At 50.8% G+C, this 21,915-nt stretch overlaps 8 protein-coding genes across 8 annotated transcripts; 4 read left to right on the top strand and 4 right to left on the bottom strand.

Annotated features, from left to right (window-relative positions):
- Positions 1 to 1,437: 1,437 nt before the first annotated feature.
- Positions 1,438 to 3,678, bottom strand: LDX57_011878 (nonhemolytic phospholipases C family protein; the record flags this gene model as incomplete). Its single annotated transcript, XM_046093620.1, has 8 exons — positions 1,438 to 2,001; positions 2,060 to 2,262; positions 2,324 to 2,434; positions 2,484 to 2,870; positions 2,921 to 3,044; positions 3,099 to 3,363; positions 3,414 to 3,496; positions 3,559 to 3,678. 8 exons carry the CDS (start codon positions 3,676 to 3,678, stop codon positions 1,438 to 1,440), a joined length of 1,857 nt encoding a protein of 618 aa, XP_045949598.1.
- A 2,118-nt stretch (positions 3,679 to 5,796) lies between these two features.
- On the top strand, positions 5,797 to 6,775 carry LDX57_011877 (uncharacterized protein; the record flags this gene model as incomplete). Its single annotated transcript, XM_046093619.1, has 3 exons — positions 5,797 to 5,867; positions 5,929 to 6,379; positions 6,491 to 6,775. The coding sequence occupies 3 exons, from the start codon at positions 5,797 to 5,799 to the stop codon at positions 6,773 to 6,775; spliced, it is 807 nt and encodes a 268-aa protein (XP_045949597.1).
- A 58-nt stretch (positions 6,776 to 6,833) lies between these two features.
- LDX57_011876 (uncharacterized protein) lies at positions 6,834 to 8,195 on the bottom strand (the record flags this gene model as incomplete). The annotated part of the gene is made up of 3 exons (XM_046093618.1): positions 6,834 to 7,361; positions 7,419 to 7,729; positions 7,793 to 8,195. The coding sequence occupies 3 exons, from the start codon at positions 8,193 to 8,195 to the stop codon at positions 6,921 to 6,923; spliced, it is 1,155 nt and encodes a 384-aa protein (XP_045949596.1). The 3' UTR covers positions 6,834 to 6,920.
- Positions 8,196 to 10,033: 1,838 nt separating this feature from the next.
- LDX57_011875 (uncharacterized protein) lies at positions 10,034 to 10,887 on the top strand (the record flags this gene model as incomplete). The annotated part of the gene is made up of 2 exons (XM_046093617.1): positions 10,034 to 10,238; positions 10,289 to 10,887. 2 exons carry the CDS (start codon positions 10,034 to 10,036, stop codon positions 10,885 to 10,887), a joined length of 804 nt encoding a protein of 267 aa, XP_045949595.1.
- Positions 10,888 to 11,788: 901 nt separating this feature from the next.
- On the top strand, positions 11,789 to 13,294 carry LDX57_011874 (uncharacterized protein; the record flags this gene model as incomplete). The annotated part of the gene is made up of 6 exons (XM_046093616.1): positions 11,789 to 11,891; positions 11,947 to 11,970; positions 12,031 to 12,102; positions 12,155 to 12,658; positions 12,720 to 12,880; positions 12,932 to 13,294. The coding sequence occupies 6 exons, from the start codon at positions 11,789 to 11,791 to the stop codon at positions 13,292 to 13,294; spliced, it is 1,227 nt and encodes a 408-aa protein (XP_045949594.1).
- A 166-nt stretch (positions 13,295 to 13,460) lies between these two features.
- LDX57_011873 (uncharacterized protein) lies at positions 13,461 to 15,620 on the top strand (the record flags this gene model as incomplete). The annotated part of the gene is made up of 1 exon (XM_046093615.1): positions 13,461 to 15,620. The coding sequence occupies one exon, from the start codon at positions 13,461 to 13,463 to the stop codon at positions 15,618 to 15,620; it is 2,160 nt and encodes a 719-aa protein (XP_045949593.1).
- A 516-nt stretch (positions 15,621 to 16,136) lies between these two features.
- LDX57_011872 (SacI domain protein) lies at positions 16,137 to 19,194 on the bottom strand (the record flags this gene model as incomplete). Its single annotated transcript, XM_046093614.1, has 3 exons — positions 16,137 to 18,077; positions 18,133 to 18,875; positions 18,990 to 19,194. 3 exons carry the CDS (start codon positions 19,192 to 19,194, stop codon positions 16,137 to 16,139), a joined length of 2,889 nt encoding a protein of 962 aa, XP_045949592.1.
- Positions 19,195 to 20,043: 849 nt separating this feature from the next.
- LDX57_011871 (DUF803 domain membrane protein) lies at positions 20,044 to 21,404 on the bottom strand (the record flags this gene model as incomplete). Its single annotated transcript, XM_046093613.1, has 5 exons — positions 20,044 to 20,527; positions 20,589 to 20,880; positions 20,945 to 21,105; positions 21,166 to 21,256; positions 21,320 to 21,404. 5 exons carry the CDS (start codon positions 21,402 to 21,404, stop codon positions 20,044 to 20,046), a joined length of 1,113 nt encoding a protein of 370 aa, XP_045949591.1.
- Between the last annotated feature and the right edge of the window lie 511 nt (positions 21,405 to 21,915).

The following is a 21,915-nucleotide window of genomic DNA, read 5'->3' as shown; positions in this document are numbered from 1 at the left end:
TCGGGGTGTAGTGTGTTGCACAGGGGAGCGATGGCTTATAAGGACTGGAACGGAGGCCCGCAAAGAGGACACTTGGACCAGGGACGGGATTGCGAGGAGACCCTGAGTAACTTGCGGATAGAATTTGCTTGACCGAGAGAGCGAACGGGTGGTACCCGAATGATGATTAGGCAGGCAGCCAAAAAAGAAAAGACAAAAAAAAAGCGAAGACCGGCTAAGTGGGGTGGATCGATAGGAGCGATCCAGAAAAGAAGCCAACGGTCGGAGATAATCCCACAAAAAAGGTGTCCACCGGTAAGTCAGAAGCTTGGTAGGAAATTAAGAATGGAAGTATGGAGGAGACAGAGCCCGAAGTTGGTGATATCACAGAACAGGGACAGATGCAGGAAGAGACAGATAGAAGTTCAGGTGGCGAACTGACGAAATGATTCCTTAATTCCTTATCGACGAAGAAGTCGGTGAGCTCAGGTGACTTGCCGCCACCAATTCCGGCAATCAGTCACGGGCCACTTTGTACCCTCGTTGTTTGTTGCTTTTGCTCCCTTTCTCGCTTGGTTTTGCTTCTCGTCCACTTTTACACGGTCATCTTCAAGCCTCAAATCTTACTCCGCACATAAGGGTGCATATGACGGGTGGTTCCCCTGGTCGTAGTGGCTGACCTGCCCGACCAAGTGTGCTGCTAGATCCGCTTGTTTGTCCCCCCTGGAACTGACCAGGATGCGGAGGGGAATAGGATGTCCCCTGGTTGGTTGTCCATCCCTGACTGGAACCGAGTTATCATCATTGGATCGATGATAGTATAGATAGTATAGATAGACCACTGGATCCTTTGAATAGACCCAACAACCTCGGCGATTTTCCATCCGGCCCGTGGTACGGAATCAGGTACGCATCCGGTCATGTCGCTTGGGGAAAGACGCTGATGGAGAAAACACTAGCCCTAAAACAGCCGGTCTGATTTGTATACTGTGAAGTTATTATTATTATCATCAACAACACTCCAGTCCCCCCGCGAGGACATGAGGCAGTCAGATGCTAGGCACCGTACACAAACTCGGTCGCGCAGGAGTCATACTGGTTAACTAGGGATCATCATCCCGATGATCCAAGTATGGAGCAAGTACAGACCGGTTCTTGTCGCACAGGGAAAATGAGCATCTTATTCGACGGAGTCATACTGGATTAGGCTGCAAAGGGCATTTGATGGTGAGTTGTTGCGGAGAGAAGAAGGAAAGGAGGGGAGGAGAACGAAAGGCGCGCGGTCTTATTTTCCTGGCGAAAGCGGGGAAGGCGGCCTGAGGCTGGCATTCCTGCACATGATCCCCCCTGGCCCGTCTGCACGTTGACGCATTCCTGCATTTCGTGATACTCTTAGTCTCGTTGCCATTTGCCTGGCTCAGTCAAAACCACGAGTCATCCATCCCTATCGTTCGAGCCTTAGTGATACGTCACGCTCCACACCCGATACCCTTTCCCGGCCTCGTCGACTTGGGGCGCGCCCTCAACGAACGTGGAATCCGCATACTGCAGAGTATACCCCTTTCCATTCCCAAGGAATGTGATTGTGATGTCGGCTGCCTTCTCGCGTTGATCGGATGCTAGCAACGCTCCATGCGACCCTAACCATTTCCCATCGAGGGCGCTGGAGACGTGGAAAAGTTGACTTTCCTCGTTGCCAGCGTGGTGAATCACCCAGCGTTGGCTCTTTTCTCGGTGTTCGGGATGAGCACGACTGATACTGATCCGACTGGCATTGCCTGCGTTGGTGAGGGCTTGTCCGAATCTCTCAAATACCAGATACCGGCCTTCGGTCAGGTATCCTACACATTCCTTGTATCCGTCCTCGAACCACAGGGATTCGCTGATGTTTCCCTGCTTTCCATAAGGCACCGGAGGACGCTGAACAGGGTGTGCGGCCACACATTTGGCTGTACCCACGTATTTTCCAAGAAGCGTGGGAGGCTTTTTCACGTCAGGGAGGTTCGGGATACTAGTATCGGGCTGATCACGGGAAGGTTAGCCACGGCTTGGTGTCATGGTTCGAACTATCTGAACCTACATGGTTCAGATCCAATGCGTTGACAAGATCGGACATGTGCTCCCGACGCCAGTGAACCATTTCATCCGTGCGGATGTTCTTGTATCCCCTGGCCGTCAGCCATGCCTCGAGGAAGAGGATTTGGGAGTTATGGTCGGCTCGTTCGGTGAAGACTCGATTGCCACGAGTCCACGGCGACACCATGTAAAACGGAACCCGGACGCCTACGAGAATCGTTCATAAGTGTCATCTTCTGTATGTCCAACCAGACATCGGAAGACTCACCAGGTCCGACGTAGATCTTTCCGAACTTCCCATATGGATCCTCCATCCACTCGCCTGGAGTATCCTCGGGAGAGTGAAACGGCACAACATGGTCTCCAAAGCCACCGGATTCTGTCATAGATCAGTCGACGGTCAAGCAGAAAGCGAATCAGGTTCTTACCGTCATAGCTAATCATCAACAACGTGGATGAATACTTGGGGCTCTTCACCACTGCATCCACAACCTGCTTCTGAAGCCACGCGCCCTCTATCGGCATGTATGGCGGATGCTCTGACAATTCTGCCGGGCCGATGACAAAACTAACCTCTGGGAGAGTCCCGTTAGCAGCGGCCTTGTAGAATGCCTCAAGTCCTAATGTTGCCAACCCCTTTTTGGCTAGAGGAGAGGTCTCGGACGCGTTTTGGAACTGTTCAAACCAGGCCAGAGGATTATCATCGAAGTTGTCGGTTTCTTGGTATACCTGCCACGAGACACCTTCTTTTTCGTATATGTCGAAAATTGTCTTCCACCTAAGAGGGTAGCAGTTGATCTTACGGCTATCGCAACCTGATAGGCGTCAGTTTCGAAAGAGAGCCACACCGACACCTTTTTCTCACCGGGAGTTTCGTTATTGTCAAGATAAACCCCGCCCTGGTCTGGCGTTTGAGGACCGCCCGGCACATTGACGGAACCGCTGACCAAAGTGACTCGATTGGGGTTGGTAGAAGTCACTTGAGATTCCTAAAGACAATCAGCTACCGTGATAGTATTTATCCTATCCTCATTCACCCTTACCTGATACATATCACCCGTGGTCCAACCCTCGGCAATGGCAAACTGAACAGGCACATCATTCCGTTTGAGATAGCCCCAGCTCCAAGGAGTGTTATTCCGCGCCCAATTGTCGTTCAAATCATGGTTCAAGGACGCCTGGTTCTCTTCGTAGCCGTTACTCCCGGCTACTAAGCACTGAATGGCATCGGCCCAATATCCGCCCTTGTACCCAAGGTACCATGGCAACAGTGTTTTCGCCTCCGTGGACATATCGGGGTCCACCTTTCTAAGTAATCTTAGCAGCGTCCTTAACACTCTAAAGGCGATAGAACTGACTGGTACCAAACAGGTATACCATCGTCATTGGCCTGTACGTTCGGGTCATTGAAACCTCGGACTCCAGCCATGGTACCGAAATACTAAATTCATCATTAGTCCGATCGTATAACACGAAGAAAAAAAGGAATTTTAGGGCCCGTACATTATTGAATGGTCGGTTCTCCTGCATGAAGATGACCACATGCTCAACGTCCTTCAAAGTATCGGCGCTCACCGGTCCGCTCCCGAGAAGCAGGACTAAGGCGCCTAGTAGCATCGACATGATGAGACTGGGCTCTTTTGTTTCCAGTAAACAATGAATCTCCGAAGTGCCGATTGTTCAAGCGGAGATATTATTTTGAAAGAACGGACCGACAGGGTGGATGGTTTAAATATCGACCGGATGCATAGTTACAATGCAGGCATTATGCATTGGTTATAACCGATGCAACAACGTTCTGTCGATTCAGTCAATAAGACAAAACCAAGAATTGGATGCAACCTGAATGAAAGTGATGCGCATTGTAAATTGGATTTGACGCGTCAGAGGGAGAGTAACCGAGACATATTACTTACAATGCAAGGTGCTAATTAGGTCCGATGGAGTCCTCGGAGACCCTGGCGAGCCATTGAAGCGCCAAAGATTGGTTAAGGGGAAGGAATCATTTGTCCCTGGCACAGGCCTAAGCTTTGAAGCTAAGGTAGGAGGAAAGCGACGATGTGAGGATGGAGACGCCGTCGCCTCGGTTGGAGTTGGGGACGGGCACGTGCTGGGATGGATGGTGCCTGAGGACTAAGTCAGTGGATTCCTTCATCTCACGGGGCAGCAGTGCCCTGATGGGTTTCACTGCCGATCAACGCGGTCAATGTAACCTTCTCCACTCGGTCGGACGACTGGAGATAAATACGTTGATAATGAAAACTCGATCCTAGATTGAAGACGGTAAAGTCAGGATCATGGTATCGATGACTGTTTTGAACAGGCAATAATTGGACTTGTACAACGAGGCCCTTTAGCGGACATGGAAAGAAGACCCAGTCGTCGAAAGAATGCCCGCCAGCTCAAAGAACATTCTACATTAGAGGCATCACAGTTCAATGGCAACGAGAATCGAACAGCAGAGCGAGGAAGCCGCAGAATGTATAGAATATTGCTCTACCCGTTGATCGTCTGCTTTTTCATAGTACTTGTGTTTCTGCATCAGTCCAATTTTGGGGCTTATATGTTCTCACAGCTACAAATCCCTGCTCAAGTGACTTCTCCACGAGTTCGCGATCCAGACGCCTTTCGTCCAAGAATAGAACTCCATCCAGATGATCATGCATACCGGGATTCTGTCACACAGCACTTCGAATGGAACGTGACGTCTGACTACCTGCGTCCAGACGGAGTACTCAAGCAGGTCTATCTCATCAATGGTGCGCATTCCGATTCCGTCCATTATACTAGCACTTCTAATTCAGTATAATTTGATAGGATTATTTCCTGGTCCCACAATCGAAGCTCGTTCCGGCGATACTCTTACAATCAATGTCACGAACAACCTAGAAGTGCCTATCTCAATTCACTGGCATGGTCTACACATCCCGAGTAATCCACGCCGTCGCCTAGCTTCATGTCTACAATAAGAACTGACAACGCGCTAGATTATATGGATGGCGTACCTGCCGTGACACAATGGCCCATCTCTCCCGGGTCAACCTTCACCTACCACCTTACCATTCCCCTCGACCAAAGCGGTACCTTCTGGTACCATGCCCACTCAGGCGTGGCCAGGGCAGATGGTCTCTATGGGGGAATAGTTGTACATGCCCCCGCTCCAAAATCAACTGTTCGAGGGCGCATGACTAGGCAATGGCCTGTGTACGAGAAAGAATTCCTTCTCTTAGTTGGGGATTGGTACCATCAGCCTGCGAATAAGGTTTTGGCTTGGTTTATGAGCATTGAGTCGTTTGGGAATGAGGTATGCACTTGTAGTCAGACTCAACTAGTTATCTTCATGCTAGCAATGAGCAAGAGCTGACAACAAAGTCTAGCCGGTTCCCGATTCCTTGCTTTTGAATGGAGTCGGGGCGTTCAATTGCTCAATGGCAGTTCCTGCTAGGCCGGTGGACTGTCTTCAGCAGAGATTGAACCTAACATATTTGAATGCAGAAGCTGATATAAGATATAGGCTACGAGTAGTTAACACAGGGTTAGTGTGCTTATCCACCCAGGTGTTCAACCAAAGAGTATGTACTGTACTGTTGTTGGCTAACTTGGCGGTATGAGCACAGCTCTCTAGCAGGGTTTACCTTATCTTTTGAAAACCACCTATTCCACCTTCTCCAAGTCGACAATATAGACACTGAGCCCCAAAAGCCTAGCTCGGCGGTCGGAATCCTTTATCCAGGACAACGCATGGATGTCCTCGTGGAGCCGTCTCAAAGCAAAGCCCACCAGTCTTCATTGACAATCCACTTAGACGAAGAGTGCGTAACCCTGTATAACTCTGGCTTGAAACTACTGACAAAAGCACTGTCGGTACCTCAGATGCTTCAATTTGCCCAACCTAGCCCTAACCCCTACCCAAACATTCCTTACATCCTCCCTAGATGAGAGAGACCACTATCATCCTCGTCCTCGTCCTCGTATTCTAACCTCCGCCGATGTCCCACCCCTCGACATATCTCGCATTCCATCTTCCCAAGAAGCCCTCTTCCACCTTTACACATCCCGTGGCGTGAGCCCCCAAACCCACGTCGTCTACACGAAGGTCGAAAAACTGTCGATAAAGCACAACATCCCTTACGGATTCTTCAACCGTACGAGCTGGGCTCCGCAGCGTGATCCTCCACTCCCACTATCCTTACTTCCGAAAGAGAAATGGGACGAAAATCAGTTCTCGATCACTACGACATCGGTGAACGATAGCAATGCCGACTCCGTTTGGGTAGATCTAGTCGTGAATAATCTAGATGAGGGAGGGCATCCGTTTCACTTGGTATTTCCCTCTCTCTTCATTCCCTTGTCTCTCGTTTCAAATCAAGATCTTTCCGCGAGGATGAACAGATGAAGCATATCCCAAACTAACCAAGACATGACAAACGCCTAGCATGGTCACCATTTCTATATCCTCCGCGTCCATGAAGCCTCGGTTGGATGGGGCTCATTCAATCCGTTCGAAGCCAAGAACGCAAATGGTCTATCCGATCAGGACCAGCACCCTGATGGGTATGATTACTCGCGTGCAATGCTCAGAGACACGGTATATATTCCCCGACGGGGCCACGCAGTTATACGCTTCCAAGCCAAGAACCCCGGCGTGTGGATGTTTCATTGCCATATTCTTTGGCATTTAGCGAGTGGTATGGCGATGCTGGTACATGTTGTGGAGTAAGACATCCTTGCTTTATAAGGTCTGGCTAGGGTAGAGGGAAAGTATTGATTCCTTACACTTGTATGTGAATAGAGGCTGGAGTACATCAATCAGGGAACATCCGGAAATCATACAGAAATCGAGAATCAAAATAGGGTCAATTCCTTCACCAGCCGCCAAATCGTAAGTTTGTTAGATGCCCTAAATGGGTTGATCCATCCTCTTTTACACCCTGCACCTCCAAGTCTTGCAAAATCTCATCGAGGTATGTAGCTACGCCACTCAGATGGATAATCTGCGCAATAGCATGATGAATACCGAGAAGCCGCGGGGAGGGCGCGTCGATGGTAGGACTGAGCGTCAATGTACGGGTGACTGGGAACAACGAATCACGCAGACAGGCAAATCGTTGGGTCGTCTCAATTGTATATTGATTGGGTATCCCTGTCGGTTCGAAGCATATCTGAAAATCACCAAATAGGCGATGGTACCTGTGCGCTAAAGTGAGAGCATTTGAAGGGCTGTGAATCTTCGCGCCATCAAGGAGGTCGGAAACGCCGGGGTCGAACCAATCCAGCATGCGGAGTACGTTTTTCTTCGATTCGCTCTAGAACGATCCATGTTAGAAAAGAGCAGTGGGCGAACTTTCTGGTTTAACACATACTATATCCAAATCCCCGGGAACGACATTTGTTATGCGATAAGGCAGAATGTGGCTAATCTTCAGGTATGCAAATCGGCTATGGGATTCGTTTTTCAGTGGCTCTCCGTCATCGTCCTTGCACTCCTCTCCTTGTTGGTCAAGCCGCCTTTCGGCCTCCTTTTTATCAAACTTTCGAGAGACCACACAGCGACAGCGATCACGCTCAAGACATTGTTGCCGTAGGATCGAGATCGATTGCGGTGTGTCGGGAGATGAAGAAGGCTCTATCGACTCTGATGTGGGTTGTGGTGTCTTTCCAGACGAGGCTTTGACTTCAATAGCGCAGTTAGTAACTGAATGACCTTTGTAACATGACCATGGGAGACATAACGTACTTGGAAGAAGAAAGTGTGTAATGAGATTCTCAGCGAAATCTTCAACGGCGTTCTTGAGTTCGCTCTTCCGTTGTGAATCCCAGGAATCCGAGTCGTCAAAGTACGATACGAGGGTGGCCATGATATCCGACCCAACGGAGATATCCGTATTTGCAAATAAAACATTATGAATGTAAGCAAGAAAGAACATCAAGAAGGCATCTTTCGAAGTGACCTGTTGAAATGTGGACTGTATCAGTATTGAAGGCTTGTAGCGATTTCGTGTCGTTCGCTCGAGGCCATAGTGTCGGATGAAGGTATCGAGGAGCGAAGTTGCCCGTAGGCTTAGATGCGATGGTAATGACAAAGGAGGAGAAACATCCAATGCCTCGATGAACGAGGACGGAAATTGTTGAAAAGGCATTCTTCTGTACCCCGCGGACTCACTTGTGGCACCTGAGACAAAAAGGACAAAACAAAACAAGGCCGGGGACTCGACTGCACGTGTCAAGTGCCCTTTTCAGTCTCCAAGTCACACCTCCCAAGCCCCTTCCTTCCTCCTTCTCTCTCTCCCTCTCTTTCATTGCCTTCATGTTTTCTACTTTCTTTGTTCTCGGTGTTGGAGGTAAAGACTATTTACAGTCTTGCTCAACATACAGAGAGTCCTCCCATCGTCAGAAATACTGCCATTGCAAGAGCTATACTTGTCTTCTCTACCACGGAAGTGAAAAGTATGTTGTATTAGCCATCAAGCCCTAACGTGCTTCAAGCTGGTTGCTTCTTCCGGTCACGGTTGCCTAATCGAGTAGGCTCAATTCCCAGACATCTCAATAGAAGGCATCGGATCCCAATTATGCTTGTTGAATGTTGGAATCGTGGTGGCAATTTTTGTCTCACTGAGTCAGCTTCTGACGGATGAGAGAAGCTCGCTATGCCGCAGGAGGATTCCGACGGGGTTTGGGGACTGGAGCTAAGTTGCAATCTCCGAAATCCGACGGGATTCGCGCCTTGTCTGTGCCCTTATCCTTTCCTCGACGTGTCAAGTAGTCTCACGTCCATCTCCGTCATTTAATGCCCCGTGGTACTTATCCCGATCTTGAGCTTTCTAAATAACCATGGATTCCGATACAGCAGCTGTATCCGTGAAACCCGCGGCCTATGGCCAAAGCTGCACAAACTGCGCCCGAGCAAAGTGCAGATGTATGGTTCGAAATGTCAATGATGGCTGCGAAAGGTAATTAACAGCTTTCGTTGTGTATGCTGGAGATTTCGTTCCTAACAATGCCTCGCAGGTGTCACCGGTTAAGAAAAGATTGCCGGCCGTCCCCTACTATCCGCAAGCGGAATACCAAGCGCTCAACCGCTCCAAGATCCGCTTGGTTAAAGGCGAATGTCGACACTGTCATTTCTCCCTTGAATGAAGATCAAAATAGCTCTGATCAGCTGGTCCTTCACAATCTTACACCCACAACCTCTGATGGCCCTGCTGCCCTGGGGCAGACAGTTTGGGGAATTGACGATTCGTCCGCCACGGCAACCAGTACAGCTGGGCCCAATTCCGCATCATTCTATCAGTCACCGGCTTTGAGTCCATATCATGGCTCGTCAGATATAGAGTCATCGTCTTTTGAAGCAGAGGATGCACTCAATCGATTCCGTAATTTCAGTGCCACTCAATACCCTTTCATATACATTGCCCCAGATATCTCGGTCCAAGAGCTTGAAAAGACCAGACCTTTCCTTTGGTTGTGTATCAAGGCTGTCTCTTCCCTGTCATCGTCTAAACAAAAAGCACTCGGCGCCCGGGTGCGAGAAGCAATTGCTCAAAGAATGCTGATTGAGAATGAGAGATCTGTCGACCTACTCTTAGGATTGCTAGTCTATATTGGAAAAGCCAACCCTCTGATGCAGGGACATAGGCCCTACTTCTCTCTCTTTACCCAAATGGCTCAGGCCGTGGTATTCGATCTTGGCCTCAACAAGCCGATTCGAACAGAACCAGCCAATGTCCCGATATGTAGCCCGAAAGATTCCATCCAAAGTGGGCACAATGTATCAGGAGCGCATAACCCCTCGTTAATGCAAGTACGGACGATAGAGGAAAGGCGAGCTGTACTTGGCTGCTATTATATTACATCGATGTAAACCGTCTTCTTCGCCCCCGTTGATTGAACTATATACTGATCATTTTGAAGTATTGCAGCGTATGCACAGAGGATTGATGGGCTATGCTGGACTTCCCACATGGCTGAATCCCTTCAAATGCTGACTGAGAAGCCCGAGTGCTCTCAGGATACAGCACTTGTTCTATTGGTTCGTACCCGATTGATCGCCGACAAGATGATCCAGCTGGCGCGCAATGGTCAATCTTCCAAGACTTCAACACCCCCTTTATTTTTCATGCGGGCCTTGGACGCTGAGCTTCAGGAGATACAAAACAACATTTCCAAAGAGACAGAGCGAACAGGTAAAGAACAAACCCGTATTCGCTTGGATACAATTAGTAACGCCAAGTAGTTTCTTACGCCAGCCAGCTCAGCATTCATCATACTCAGCTCATCGTCTGGGACAGTGCCCTCGATAGTGGTAGCTCATTGACCGATATGCTTACAACTGATCCTGCACGGTTGGAAGGCCTTTACAAATGTCTCGAGGCCATCAAGTCATGGTTTGACCTAGCTTTCAAGCTACCAGCCACCAGCTACGCCTTTCCTCTGTTCTCTCCTCTCACAGATTTTATCTCTGCTCTACACAAGCTTTCGGCAGTGCAGATGCCTGGATGGAGCATAGAACTTGTCAGAAATACATTGGATTTGTCAGAAGTTCTCCAAAACTTGGCTCAAAAGTTTGAACAAGCCCAGTCCCAGACAAGACTGGCTGGCGACTTTGTCGCCGGTGAAACCTACGAAAAAGGTGTCGCATTCGTGAAATACATGAGAAATATGGTGGAATCTCGCTCGACAGAAGATGTTACTCCTAGCTCACAGGCTGGAGGCGTTACCGCACAAGACGCTGGTGCCGCATACAAAAACCAGATTGATGAGGCAGTGATGTTTCCTATAGTTTATTCTGACGATTCCTGGTTAACTGAACTATTAGCAACAGTGCAGTATTGATATAGAATAAACTAGTATCTCAAATCCTTCCCACCATAACACCATATTACAGATCATACTCCATGGCCATAATATATGTGAGGAAACATCGCAAACTTATTTCGTGCTATTCCCGCCCATATCGCTAAACCATTGTTAGCCAACTAAGTAAGCAGAAAATCCCGACGGATTTCGGGTTTGGGGATCATCAACTCCGCCAACGATTTGCTGGCTAAGGGGAGAATGATCAATATATAACCCCAGATTTTTGATGTTACCTTGCTTTGGATGTACTGACTACTTTCTGCATCATTCAACAATGCACGTTAACTGCTCCTGAAACATCACCATGACCGAGTCTTCTAAAGACTGCGAGAAGCATGAGCTTCAATTGGGAGAACATGTTGAATCGAAATCCTTTCCAGTTGACTCGGAGAATCCTGCTCATACAAAGCCCGAATTTCTCTTGGGCGTAAAAATGACCATGGTTATATGTGCTGCGACTATGATGGCATTTCTCACCCTGCTAGACCAGTCAATCATTGGGACGGTGAGTACATTCAGGGCATCCACGCACTGTTAAGCTAACAGAATATAGGCCGTTCCTCGAATCACAAGCCAATTCCACTCACTCCCCGATATTGGGTGGTACGGTAGTGCATACCAACTAGCCAGGTAGGAAACGTGACCTTCGAACTTGGGCTAGAGCATTGATCCCTGCAGTGCCTCTTTGCAACCTCTTTCCGGAAAGCTTTATACGTATTTCCCCTTAAAGGTAATGTTGAAACTTCGCCCACAAAGAGACAGTGAGGGTATAGACGCACTTTTACTGATCATTCGCGTTGACCAGTGGACGTATCTAGCCTTTGTGGCGTTATTTGAATTGGGCTCCCTCCTATGTGGAGTTGCTACATCATCAAATATGCTCATTATCGGACGTGCTGTGGCTGGTATGGGGGCTTCGGGCTTGAATAATGGTGCATTGACCATCCTAGCAAGCACTACTCCACCGGAGAAACGACCGTGTGAGTACGTATAGACGCCTTGGACAACATGAAGGCTGACATTCTGGCAATTTAGTTTATATGGGAATCATTATGGGCGGTTAGTCAATTATCAATCATTAATGATTATGATTATCAACTAACTGAAAGCGAACGCCAGTCGCCCAACTCGGTGTCGTTCTGGGTCCGTTGCTAGGAGGAGTGTTCACGGAGCATGCTACCTGGAGATGGTGTTCGTCTGCGTCACATCCTTTTCCTACACTCGTCAGGACTGATATGATTAGGCTTTTATATCAATCTTCCTATCGGTGCCGCAATCGCCGGCAGCCTTCTGTTGCTCAAAATCCCCGAGCAAACGACCAAACCCCCTTTTTTCTCAGTCTTCAGAAAACTACCATCCAAGCTCGACCTCGTTGGTTTTCTTCTCATTGCACCCTCTGTCATCCAATTGCTCCTAGCTCTTGAGTATGGTGGCAACCAATTTGCCTGGAACAGCTCGACTGTCATCGGCCTCTTCTGTGGGTCTGGTACGACCTTCCTGGTGTTTCTTTACTGGGAGCACCGTCGAGGCAACGAGGCAATGGTTCCATTACATATGCTCCGGCAGCGGATTGTCTGGACGAGCTGCGTCAACCAGACCTCCATCATGATCATGATGATATGCGCATCCTATTTCTTACCGACGTACTTTCAAGCCGTAAAAGGCGTTTCTCCCACAATCAGCGGGGTGGATCTTCTCCCTAGCATTATCGGTCAGTTGGTAGCATCGGTAGTCTGCGGAGCTCTAGGTATGTCTTTCCTCATGTAGCGCATGGTCTCCCTTTGCTGAACATCACGATATTTGTATAGTCGGCAAACTGGGCTATTATCTTCCATGGTCCGTCGCCTCAGGGGTTATCACCGCTATCGGCAATGGTTTGGTCTCCACGTTCTCGCCGTCCACATCAACCGGGAAATGGGTCGGATATCAGATCCTTCTAGGAGCAGGCCGCGGATTAGGATTTCAAGCAGTACGTCTTCCACCCACTTACGCATACCCTCTTCGACTAACGTCTGACAAGCCAATAATCGCCATTCAAAACGCCTTGCCACCCGCGGAGATAGCGGTGGGTATGGCTCTGATGATGTTCTCCCAAACGCTGGGCGCCTCCGTATTCTTGGTTGTTGCCAACGTGATATTCACCACGAGCCTTCGAGCGGAGATTCCTAGGTACGCACCGGATACTGATCCCGGGGCAGTTATTGCAGCAGGAGCATCGGCAGTGCGAGATGTGGTCACTTCTGCGGCGGCATTGGCTGGAACGTTGCAGGCGTATGCGGTCGGTGTGGATCGAGTGTTTTACCTAACCGTTGGGTTTTCCGGAGTTTGTTTTGTGTCGGCATGGGGAATGGGATGGAAGGATATTCGACGAAAGGACACTTAGATGATAGAAGTGTTGCAACTGATCTGGGCTCTATATACTTAGCTATTGATGCTTTAGTCCAATATAACCAGCTGATTGGCCATGCTTGCCCCACCAACGCTGAGTCATCGAGTGCCCTCTCGTGACATCGAACGACCTCCAGTTTCCTTCTCGCTGCATCATCGCCATGGATGATCATTGGCGCTGGGTTTCTGCTCAGGACCTTCCTGCTTCAGGTCCTGATGCCGGGTCCGTCGATGGCGCTGCCCGTCCGGACATGGATGGCTTCAACTGCTATCTAGGAGAAGATGAACCGCTCTTCAACTTGGACGGAATCGACCATTCAGGACTATACAACAGCGGTTCTAATAACGCCCCGTACGATCTCCACGAGGGTGCATGGCCTTCTTCGTGGACGATATTTGATCAACTATCCGATCCGACTTTCGCGCAGCTACCTGATAGCAATCTTCCCATCCCACTACCGGACAATATCCCCGATAATCAGTCCGTGGCGCAAAGGCCGCTTACGGACGTCTCCCAGTGGCTAGACGGTGCCTACAGTCCGCCTGTCCCCTGCACTTACTGTCGCAGGCATCGTCTGCAATGCCTCATCATCCGCACCACCTCTGCAAACCCCAACCCAGTCACCGCATGTTCAAGCTGCGTGGCGCTCTTCCGCGAATGCAGTCTCGCGCTGGGCGAGAAGCGACAACCCTCGCGATTCGAGACGCTTTCGCCAGTCCTCGGCAATCTTCATGGCCTCCGAGAGATTTGCGAGGATGCCTCTACTGGTACTACCAGTGACGCCAATCGCTCTACTTTGCCGGCCCTCGAGGAAGGCAGCAGCAGTCGCAACCCGGAGTCCAAGCAGTTCGTTCGCAAAGGAGCACGCGTCCTCCGTTCTTGGTTCCTTCAGCATCAGTCTCACCCGTACCCCACCGATGAGCAGAAGTCGGAGCTAGTTCTCGAGACGGGGTTCTCGAGACAGCGCATCTCAACATGGTTCGCAAACGCGCGCCGACGCCAGAAACAGAAGCAGCAGCAACGAGAGAATCCCAACCCGCCCGCTTCCTCCGCGCGCATCTTCCGCGCGGGATCTCCGATGCCTTCATCCTCATGGGCTTCCATGACGCCGTTAGAACGATGGCAGGCGTCTCCGCCTGAAGACGACCCAGTACCTGAATCCACGATCCGAGACGCCATCGCCTCAACGACCCCGGCACCAGCACAAGGATCGGAGCCCCAGTCCCGGACCCAGCCTCCTTCCGCCTCCTCCCAAGACGACTTCTCCTTTTTCTTCCCCTCCCCCCAGTTCGACATGGACCTGGATCTGGACCTCGGAGGGACAGCCCTCGACACCTTCTTCAACCTCGACGACCACGAGACCTCGTCTCATCTGGATTCCTCGGTCTCCGGCTTCGGCAGCAGACGATCCGAGGTCTCGTCCGATAGCATCTCCTCGGCATGGAGCCTCCAATCAGATGGCGGGGTTCCCTTACCCGTATCAGCTTCTTCGCACCTACGGCGCAATCGAAACCGTTCTTCTTCCTCGCGACCCCTTCACCGGCGTTCCTCCTCTCGTCGGTCGCTGAATTCTCAAACCGAGTCCACCCAGACATATACCTATCAATGCACTTTCTGTCCGCAATCGTTCAAGAAGAAAAACGACTGGTCTCGCCACGAATCAAGCGTTCATCTCACGTTGGAGTTTTGGGTTTGTACACCTAACTTATCAGATCTGTTCCCTCCTCCCCCACTAGAACAAGACCCAGACCAACCGCAGTCACAACCCTCTCCAACTCCTCGCCATCCACATCCCCAAACCAAACCCCCATACGAAACCACTCCGACCCAACAACCAAAAGAATGCCGCTTCTGCAACCACCCCTTAAACCCCTCCCACGACCAAATCCAAACCCACGACCAAGACCACGACTTCCCCACCTGCGCCGCAAAACCCCCTTCCGAGCGCTCCTTCCCCCGAAAAGACCATCTCGTCCAACACCTCCGCAAATACCACGCGTGCACGAAACCCCCCGTGCCGGATCTTTCAGCGTGGCGGATTTCACGACGCGGTGCTACCCGCAGTATCGACGCCCGGGCTGTTAGTAGTGGGAACCAAGTTAACCAGACCCAGACGGGCGAGGACCAGAGTCAAGGCCACGTGCGCAGCCGATGCGGATTCTGCGGCCTTGTGCTCGAGTCCTGGAATGAGAGGGTCGATCACCTAGCGGGGCATTTTCGGGAGGGATGGAGGATGGCCGAGTGGATTGGGGATTGGGGATTTGAGGAGGATGTGATGAGGGGGTTGAGGAGGGCGGTATTGCCTGGTTTGAGGGGGTGATTCTACTTGATATGGTGGGGACTGTCTCTATATCTAATGTAATGTAACATGATATGATATGATATGGTATAATGGTGTTGTGTGTGGGGATGATGAAGTTATGAATTTACCTGGGTATGAGATACCTAACTTATGGGGTTGGAGGAGGGATTACGGATACTTGTGGGATGTATGGGTACATTTTTGCTTAATTCTTTGCACTTACTTCTTTAAATATTAGGGATGTATGTGCTTTCACGAAAATGGTTTGATGTCTTTGATCAGTTTAACACGAAAACTATCTAAACGATACAAGTATGTGCATGAAAAAGGTATATACATGCCAAATTAAAACTAAAACTATCTATATACGGGTCATGCACTCATGAACATATCACTCTAGGGTAAAACAAACAAACAATCAATCAATCAATCAGGCAGTCATTCATCAATATGCCTTTCAAAAAAAATCAAACAAAGCCCGAACCCAATCCTACCAAACCAGGTATCCCATTTCCCAAAACCTTGTACTAACCACTACGCCCAAACCATCTTCTTAATATCATAAACCAAATGTTCCAAGTATCCCGTACGCTTCTTCGCATCCTCCATAGAGACAATATCCTCGGACTCGACGAGGGACGCGCGATCCTGCTTCTCGCCCTGGCTCCCATCAGCCCAGATGGCCCGCTCGATCTCCTCGCAGATGGTCTGCACAAAGGCCATTTCGCTAACAGGCACGCCGGGGTTGCCGTTGTGGGTCTGCATGACGGAGTTGGACAGCGGGAGGGTTTTGAAGGCGATAAAGCGGGTCTTCGAGTGCGAGGAACCCTTGAACCACGAGAGCACGTCCCACTCGTTGTTGGTGTCCTTTGGCGCGTCGAGGGTTTTGGAGTCCACGCTGCTCTGGAGAGAGCGCGTGTTGACGCGATAGGCGTGCGTGTCGCCCTCGCGGTACTCGACGACGAGGCCGACGTTGCGGCGCTCGTCGGTCTGCGCGTCCGTTAGGATCGAGGTGATGTATGTGCCGTGGTTGATTCGCGTGATGGAGCGTAAGTCGATGCGTTCAAAGGAGACCACCTTGTCGGTGCTCCAGTCGAAGCGGCAGCTGTAGATGGCGGCGTCGGTGAGGAGAAGCACGGCCTCTTCGAGAGGCAGGGTGCGGAGCGTGTTGGGCTCTCGTGGCGTCAGCATGGCCCAGCCGCCGAGGAACTCCTCCGAGGCGTCGCTAATCACGATGCGGCAGCTGGTGTCGATGGCGTTTTGCCGCAGCTTCTGCACCGAGATACCCGGGTCGGCGGTTTGCATCTCTGTGGCGAATTCCTGGAACACTTGCGTCGAAACATATCCGAGGAGATAGTCAATGCAGGCTTGGGAGAAGTAGTCGTTGACAATGTTGTTGTAGTACCGGGACAGCGTCAGTCCCAGGTCATTCAGCGCCCCTCTGTAATCCCGCTTCCGAGTGCGCGTGTAGTCGCCCTTGAGCGCCGCGGTCGAGGAGTATTGTTTGGAGATGGCATCGCCGTTGTCTGCCCACAGGGTATTGAACCATTGGGTGGAGGAGTCGCCGCCCAGGTCAATGTCGATGCCTTCATGCTTTAGCTCTCGTTCAAGAGCCCACTGGCCAAACGCACATTGCGCAACGCCGGTCCTGTCCAGACAATCCATACAATTGGTGCGCACGATGCCCTTTTGGGTCTGAACCGTCGTTTGGTTTTGAACAATCGTGTCCCCGTAGTCGCTCAGGGTATCCTGTAAGCGATCCACAAGTCGGCTCACATTTTCGAATTTCATTCCTCGACACTCGGTGTGGAAGTCGAACCATTCTACACCGTGAGGTTGACCATCAATTCCGCCAGACTCATTCAGGCCCTTTGCATACTTCTCGTACTGTTCCCCGAGCTTGTGCTCCCCGCCCTGTTTGTCAATCAAGGAAACGGCCTGGATCTTGCCGTACCGATGACTCAAATTCCGGAAATGTCGTTCAAAGGCAAACTGGTTGGTTTCCGCGGAGTGGTGTAGAACGGGAGTCGGTTTGAAGGTATACGGAGACTGCGAAAAGTACAGCGGAATCGATCCGCGCACTTGGAGATAGGAGTATATCGAGCGAGAGGGGTCCCAATCTGGATACGAAAGAATCTGTTCCGTCTCCACGTAGTTGGCCGTGTTTCCGTCGTCGTCCACTCCGCGACGCAGATATCGAAGACCAGGGCGCTGTACCGACCGCCGGGATATCAAGGTAAGAAGGAAGTCTCGTTTCTGAGCGTCTGTGTCAACCAACTTGGCCTCTAGCTTCTCGCCGAGTATAACCCCTCCTGTGCGCTCTTCGTCTGGCTTTACCCCATGTTCTGGTCCATGCTCAGGGGTAGCCGCAACAGTGAACTCTCTCTGACCGACAAACCCTTGAATAAGGGGTAGCACGAAGCTGTGAGCGTCGACCGCTATGAATGGAGTCATGAGATGCTTGTTCCAGAAATACTGCGCACCAGGCGTGTCAGTAGGGTGCAACGAATCGATTTGCTATCATGCTTACCAGTTCATCCACTGCCTTGTGCAGAGGTAGGTGATCAGTGCGTGATGCTTCTTGGGCACCAACATGCCTAGTTAAGTCATGATCATAGGCGAAGAAGAAATTATGCGATCCAAACAGAAGTTTCGTGTACCGCAAAAGCTTCGGTAACAATCCGACCGTCGGGTCAGGAACCGACGGCGATGTGCCAGGAGCTTCGGGCGCCGCATAATCAATGACATTCGTCTCCGGAGTGGGAGTGGGCGTTTGTTCCTCATTGCCAGATGAGACCTCCGGAGAGTCTCGCTTTGCACCGGCGCCCTTCATGTCACCCAACAGAATCTCCGACGTATCCTGGCCGACGGTGCCTAGCCCCGGCAATCCCAAGGTCTTCCTTGACAACCAATTGGCCGCGTACCGCCCAAACCGAACTTTCTTTCCGAGCACGTCTTCGGCAATGCTGTTCACGCTCTGACCTCTGGCGTGGAACGATTCTCGGATCGGAGAGACCGGCACACTGCTGATATCGGTAGCACCTCCGTCAGTCTCCGCGTCCGACAGATCATCTGAAGAGATATCGTCCTGGCCGGTCTCTTCCTTCAGGTGTTCTTTAGCCTGCGCAATCGCCTGGCGGGCATCGATCTGTGATGATGTGGGAATAACCGCCACATCGGTGATCGCGTAGATCGGTTTACCATGTATCTGGGCGACCTGTTGGCGCTGCGTTATGGAGATGAGAAACGAATGGGACGCGACGGATAGGAGCCCTGTGGTTCAAATAATCACTTAGCAACAGATAGCAACATAGAAGATGACAAGAAGAGAGACTAGATGGAAAACAACGGAGATGTGGACAGGATAAACCGGAGAGCAGAACATACCGACCAAGCCATAAGCTTCCAAGGCCGCATCTCGGTCACTTTCATCTGACACGGACGCTGGAAACGACGTTTTGCCGGACTTGTAATCAATTTTGATAGACGAGGACTCGCCATTACCGTTATATCTCCATCCGTTTCCCGGAGACTGAATAACCAGCCCATCGACGGCGGCGAAGATGATCAACTTCCGCAGCAAACCGGGCATCTCGCCGGCCTCGGGTTCGCGAAGGTGGCGGGGCAAAGAGGGGACAGCTTCGCGACCGAGTCCACGAGAACGGAGAAGGTGTAATAGAAAGGCAGAGGACTCCGACACGGTGAGATAATGCTAGCCCATACAAAAGAGCGCCCAGGAGGTGTCGAGAGGGACCGACCGCATCGCTCCAGGGGAAAGGTGGAAGATGGTCGGAGCAGCTGATCTCGGAAGGGTTGAGGACTGACCTCATTCGGCTCGATCATCCCCACTTCTCAGGCGATCGCGATCGTTGCTCTCGTCCCCCTACAATCTACGCTTGCGATGAAAGAATATGGCACACGCCTCTCTATCATAAACCTGACTCTCGTGCATATATACAGTTTTGCTTTGGTCGTAGGCCTTTGGCGCCTCCATCTAGTTCCCCGATTCGGGGTACAAAAAAGGCACAACGCCAAACAACAGACCAAACAAATCAATCCAATTCAACATCCAATTCGTTCATGGGCATCCATTGATCCTCGTCCTGGTATTTTCTTTGCGCTTGATCAGAATAATAGTACAGAGCATCCAAAAAATTGAGAAATGAGAAAGAAAAAAAAAAGAAAAGAGAAGAGCAACCATGCCGACATGGGGGAAATAAAAAGCAATCGTGGATCGGAGTGTTTAAGCAAATGCAGCAAACAAGAGAAAAAAAGAGAAAATTTAAAAAAAAGCAGCGGAATCGCAGTCAGCTTTCGTGAAGTATAAGTCAGAGGCGGGAGAAAGGAGATGGAGAAAAGGAAGCTTAGTAGACAAATGGGAGTAGTAGAAAAGTGTAAAAGAACATGAAATCAGCACCGGCGACGGCGGAACTGTATAAATCTACCGCTCATCATGTTTATTTGGTGCCTGGGAAGAGCGCTCTAAATCGGCACTTCGTTTATAAGTAGGACCGGGCTCCCCGTCGCTCTCTTCGGTCAACTCGGACAGCCCAAAAGCCTGGTTTTCGACGTCGTAGGACCGGATGAGCCCTTCACGGTCGCCATGGCCATTGAGATAGGCAATGCTCGAGGAGCTCCGGCGGTGAGGCTCGTTACTTCGGCGGGATTGCATGGAGCGCCGGGTTTGGAAACTCGCAATGCCGTCCGTGGGAACTCCTTCGTCGTCCAGCTTGCCGTTCAGCAGATGTCGTCCGTCGGGGTCATGTCGGGAGAGGTTCAAGAGGTAGACGCCGGAGAAAATGATGAGGAATCCGCACAGAAGGGAGATGGTGTTCACGGCGTCGGTGGTGTTAAAGCCCTTGAACAGAATAAAAGAGGCGCACAGAGTGGCGGTGGTGAAGGTAACATAGTAGAGGGGATTGACACTATAACACCCCGGTCAGCTCCCTCCATGATTTTCCCTCGCGATCTCCCCAGATAACTCACATCGAAGTGGAAAACTGATTCAACGCCTTGTTGAAATAGTTCATCTGCGTCAGAATGCAGAAGGCGGTGACGATCATAAAAACGTAGGTCGACGCATGCGTGAACTGGTTGTTGCCACCCAACGTGAGCTTCACGGCGATACCGAAGGCTTTGACCGACATGACGGACACCGAGCCGACGGTGGAGCAAATCGAGATGTAGATGAGGGGGTTTCTTTTGCCGTAGACGGGCGCGACTCGGTATATCATGACGGTAGAGAAGATGGCCACTGCGAGACAATAGATCAAGAATCCTTGAAAAGGCGAGAGTCAGCGCTACGCAATGATAGAACCAGCCACGCTAGCGTGAAGACCTACCGGGCTGAAGCGCATATCCCAGAATCTCATCAATGGTTGTGACCTGCTTGTCCGGGGGCGCGTGAAGAACGATAACAACGGAGCCGAGCAAGCACATGGCGCAGCCAAGCTTACCCAACGTGCCGAGAATTTCCTGCAGGAAATAGGAACCGAGAACCGACCTTTGGGAGCATCGTCAGTAAGTCGCAACCAGGGTAGTATTGTCGCAGCGGGGAACCTACCCGATAAGCACGCTCAGCGCGCCTAGCGGAGTCACCAGGATGGCGGGCGCAAAGGCGTATGCGGCGAAGTTGGCAACTTCTCCTAATCCCACTGTTTTCGCGCGTCAGTGTCCGACTTCCGACCCGGTGTAACGAGGGATGGATCCGGTCATACACATAATCACACCACTCCACCAGATGGGGCTTTTCAGATAGGAGAAGCCTTCTCCTTCAAAGCCATGTCTTTCGGACGCTTGCATCAAGCCCTGTATTGAGACACCTATTAGTCATTGTGTCCGAGTGACGAGGAACCGGTGTCGTGGAGGGAAGGGGGTCGGCGACAGGGAGAAGGGTCGACGGCAACGGACCTTCTTTGTGATAACGAAACTTGTGCCTGGGATGAGGTTAGCCAACGCCAGCGACCGCCAGCCAGTAGACCGAGTACGTACCAATGGCCATGGTGGACATGATGGCCAACAGCAAACCAACATATCTGCATATCACGGATCACGCGGTTAGTGTCTTGACGTCGAGACATCTTGTGAACCAGGAGATAAGCAGTCCGTACTTATCCGACAACATCGTGAATCGACTCTAGGAGCTGGCTGCTCCCTCTACCGTAAGACCTCCAATGCTAACGAGTGACGCGAATGGAGGGAGAGGATCAAACGAGCGAAAGTCTCGAAGGGCCAAGAACCGATTTGAAGGAAAGGAGAAGAAAGAAAAATAAGTCAAGGAAAAAGGAAACGTAAGGGGAGAAGAAAAAGTTCA

The sequence above is a fragment of the Aspergillus melleus genome (assembly GCF_016097325.1).
Source record: "Aspergillus melleus strain CBS 546.65 chromosome Unknown contig7, whole genome shotgun sequence".
Lineage (NCBI taxonomy): Eukaryota > Fungi > Ascomycota > Eurotiomycetes > Eurotiales > Aspergillaceae > Aspergillus > Aspergillus melleus.
This window is presented reverse-complemented; position numbering and strand designations above follow the sequence as displayed.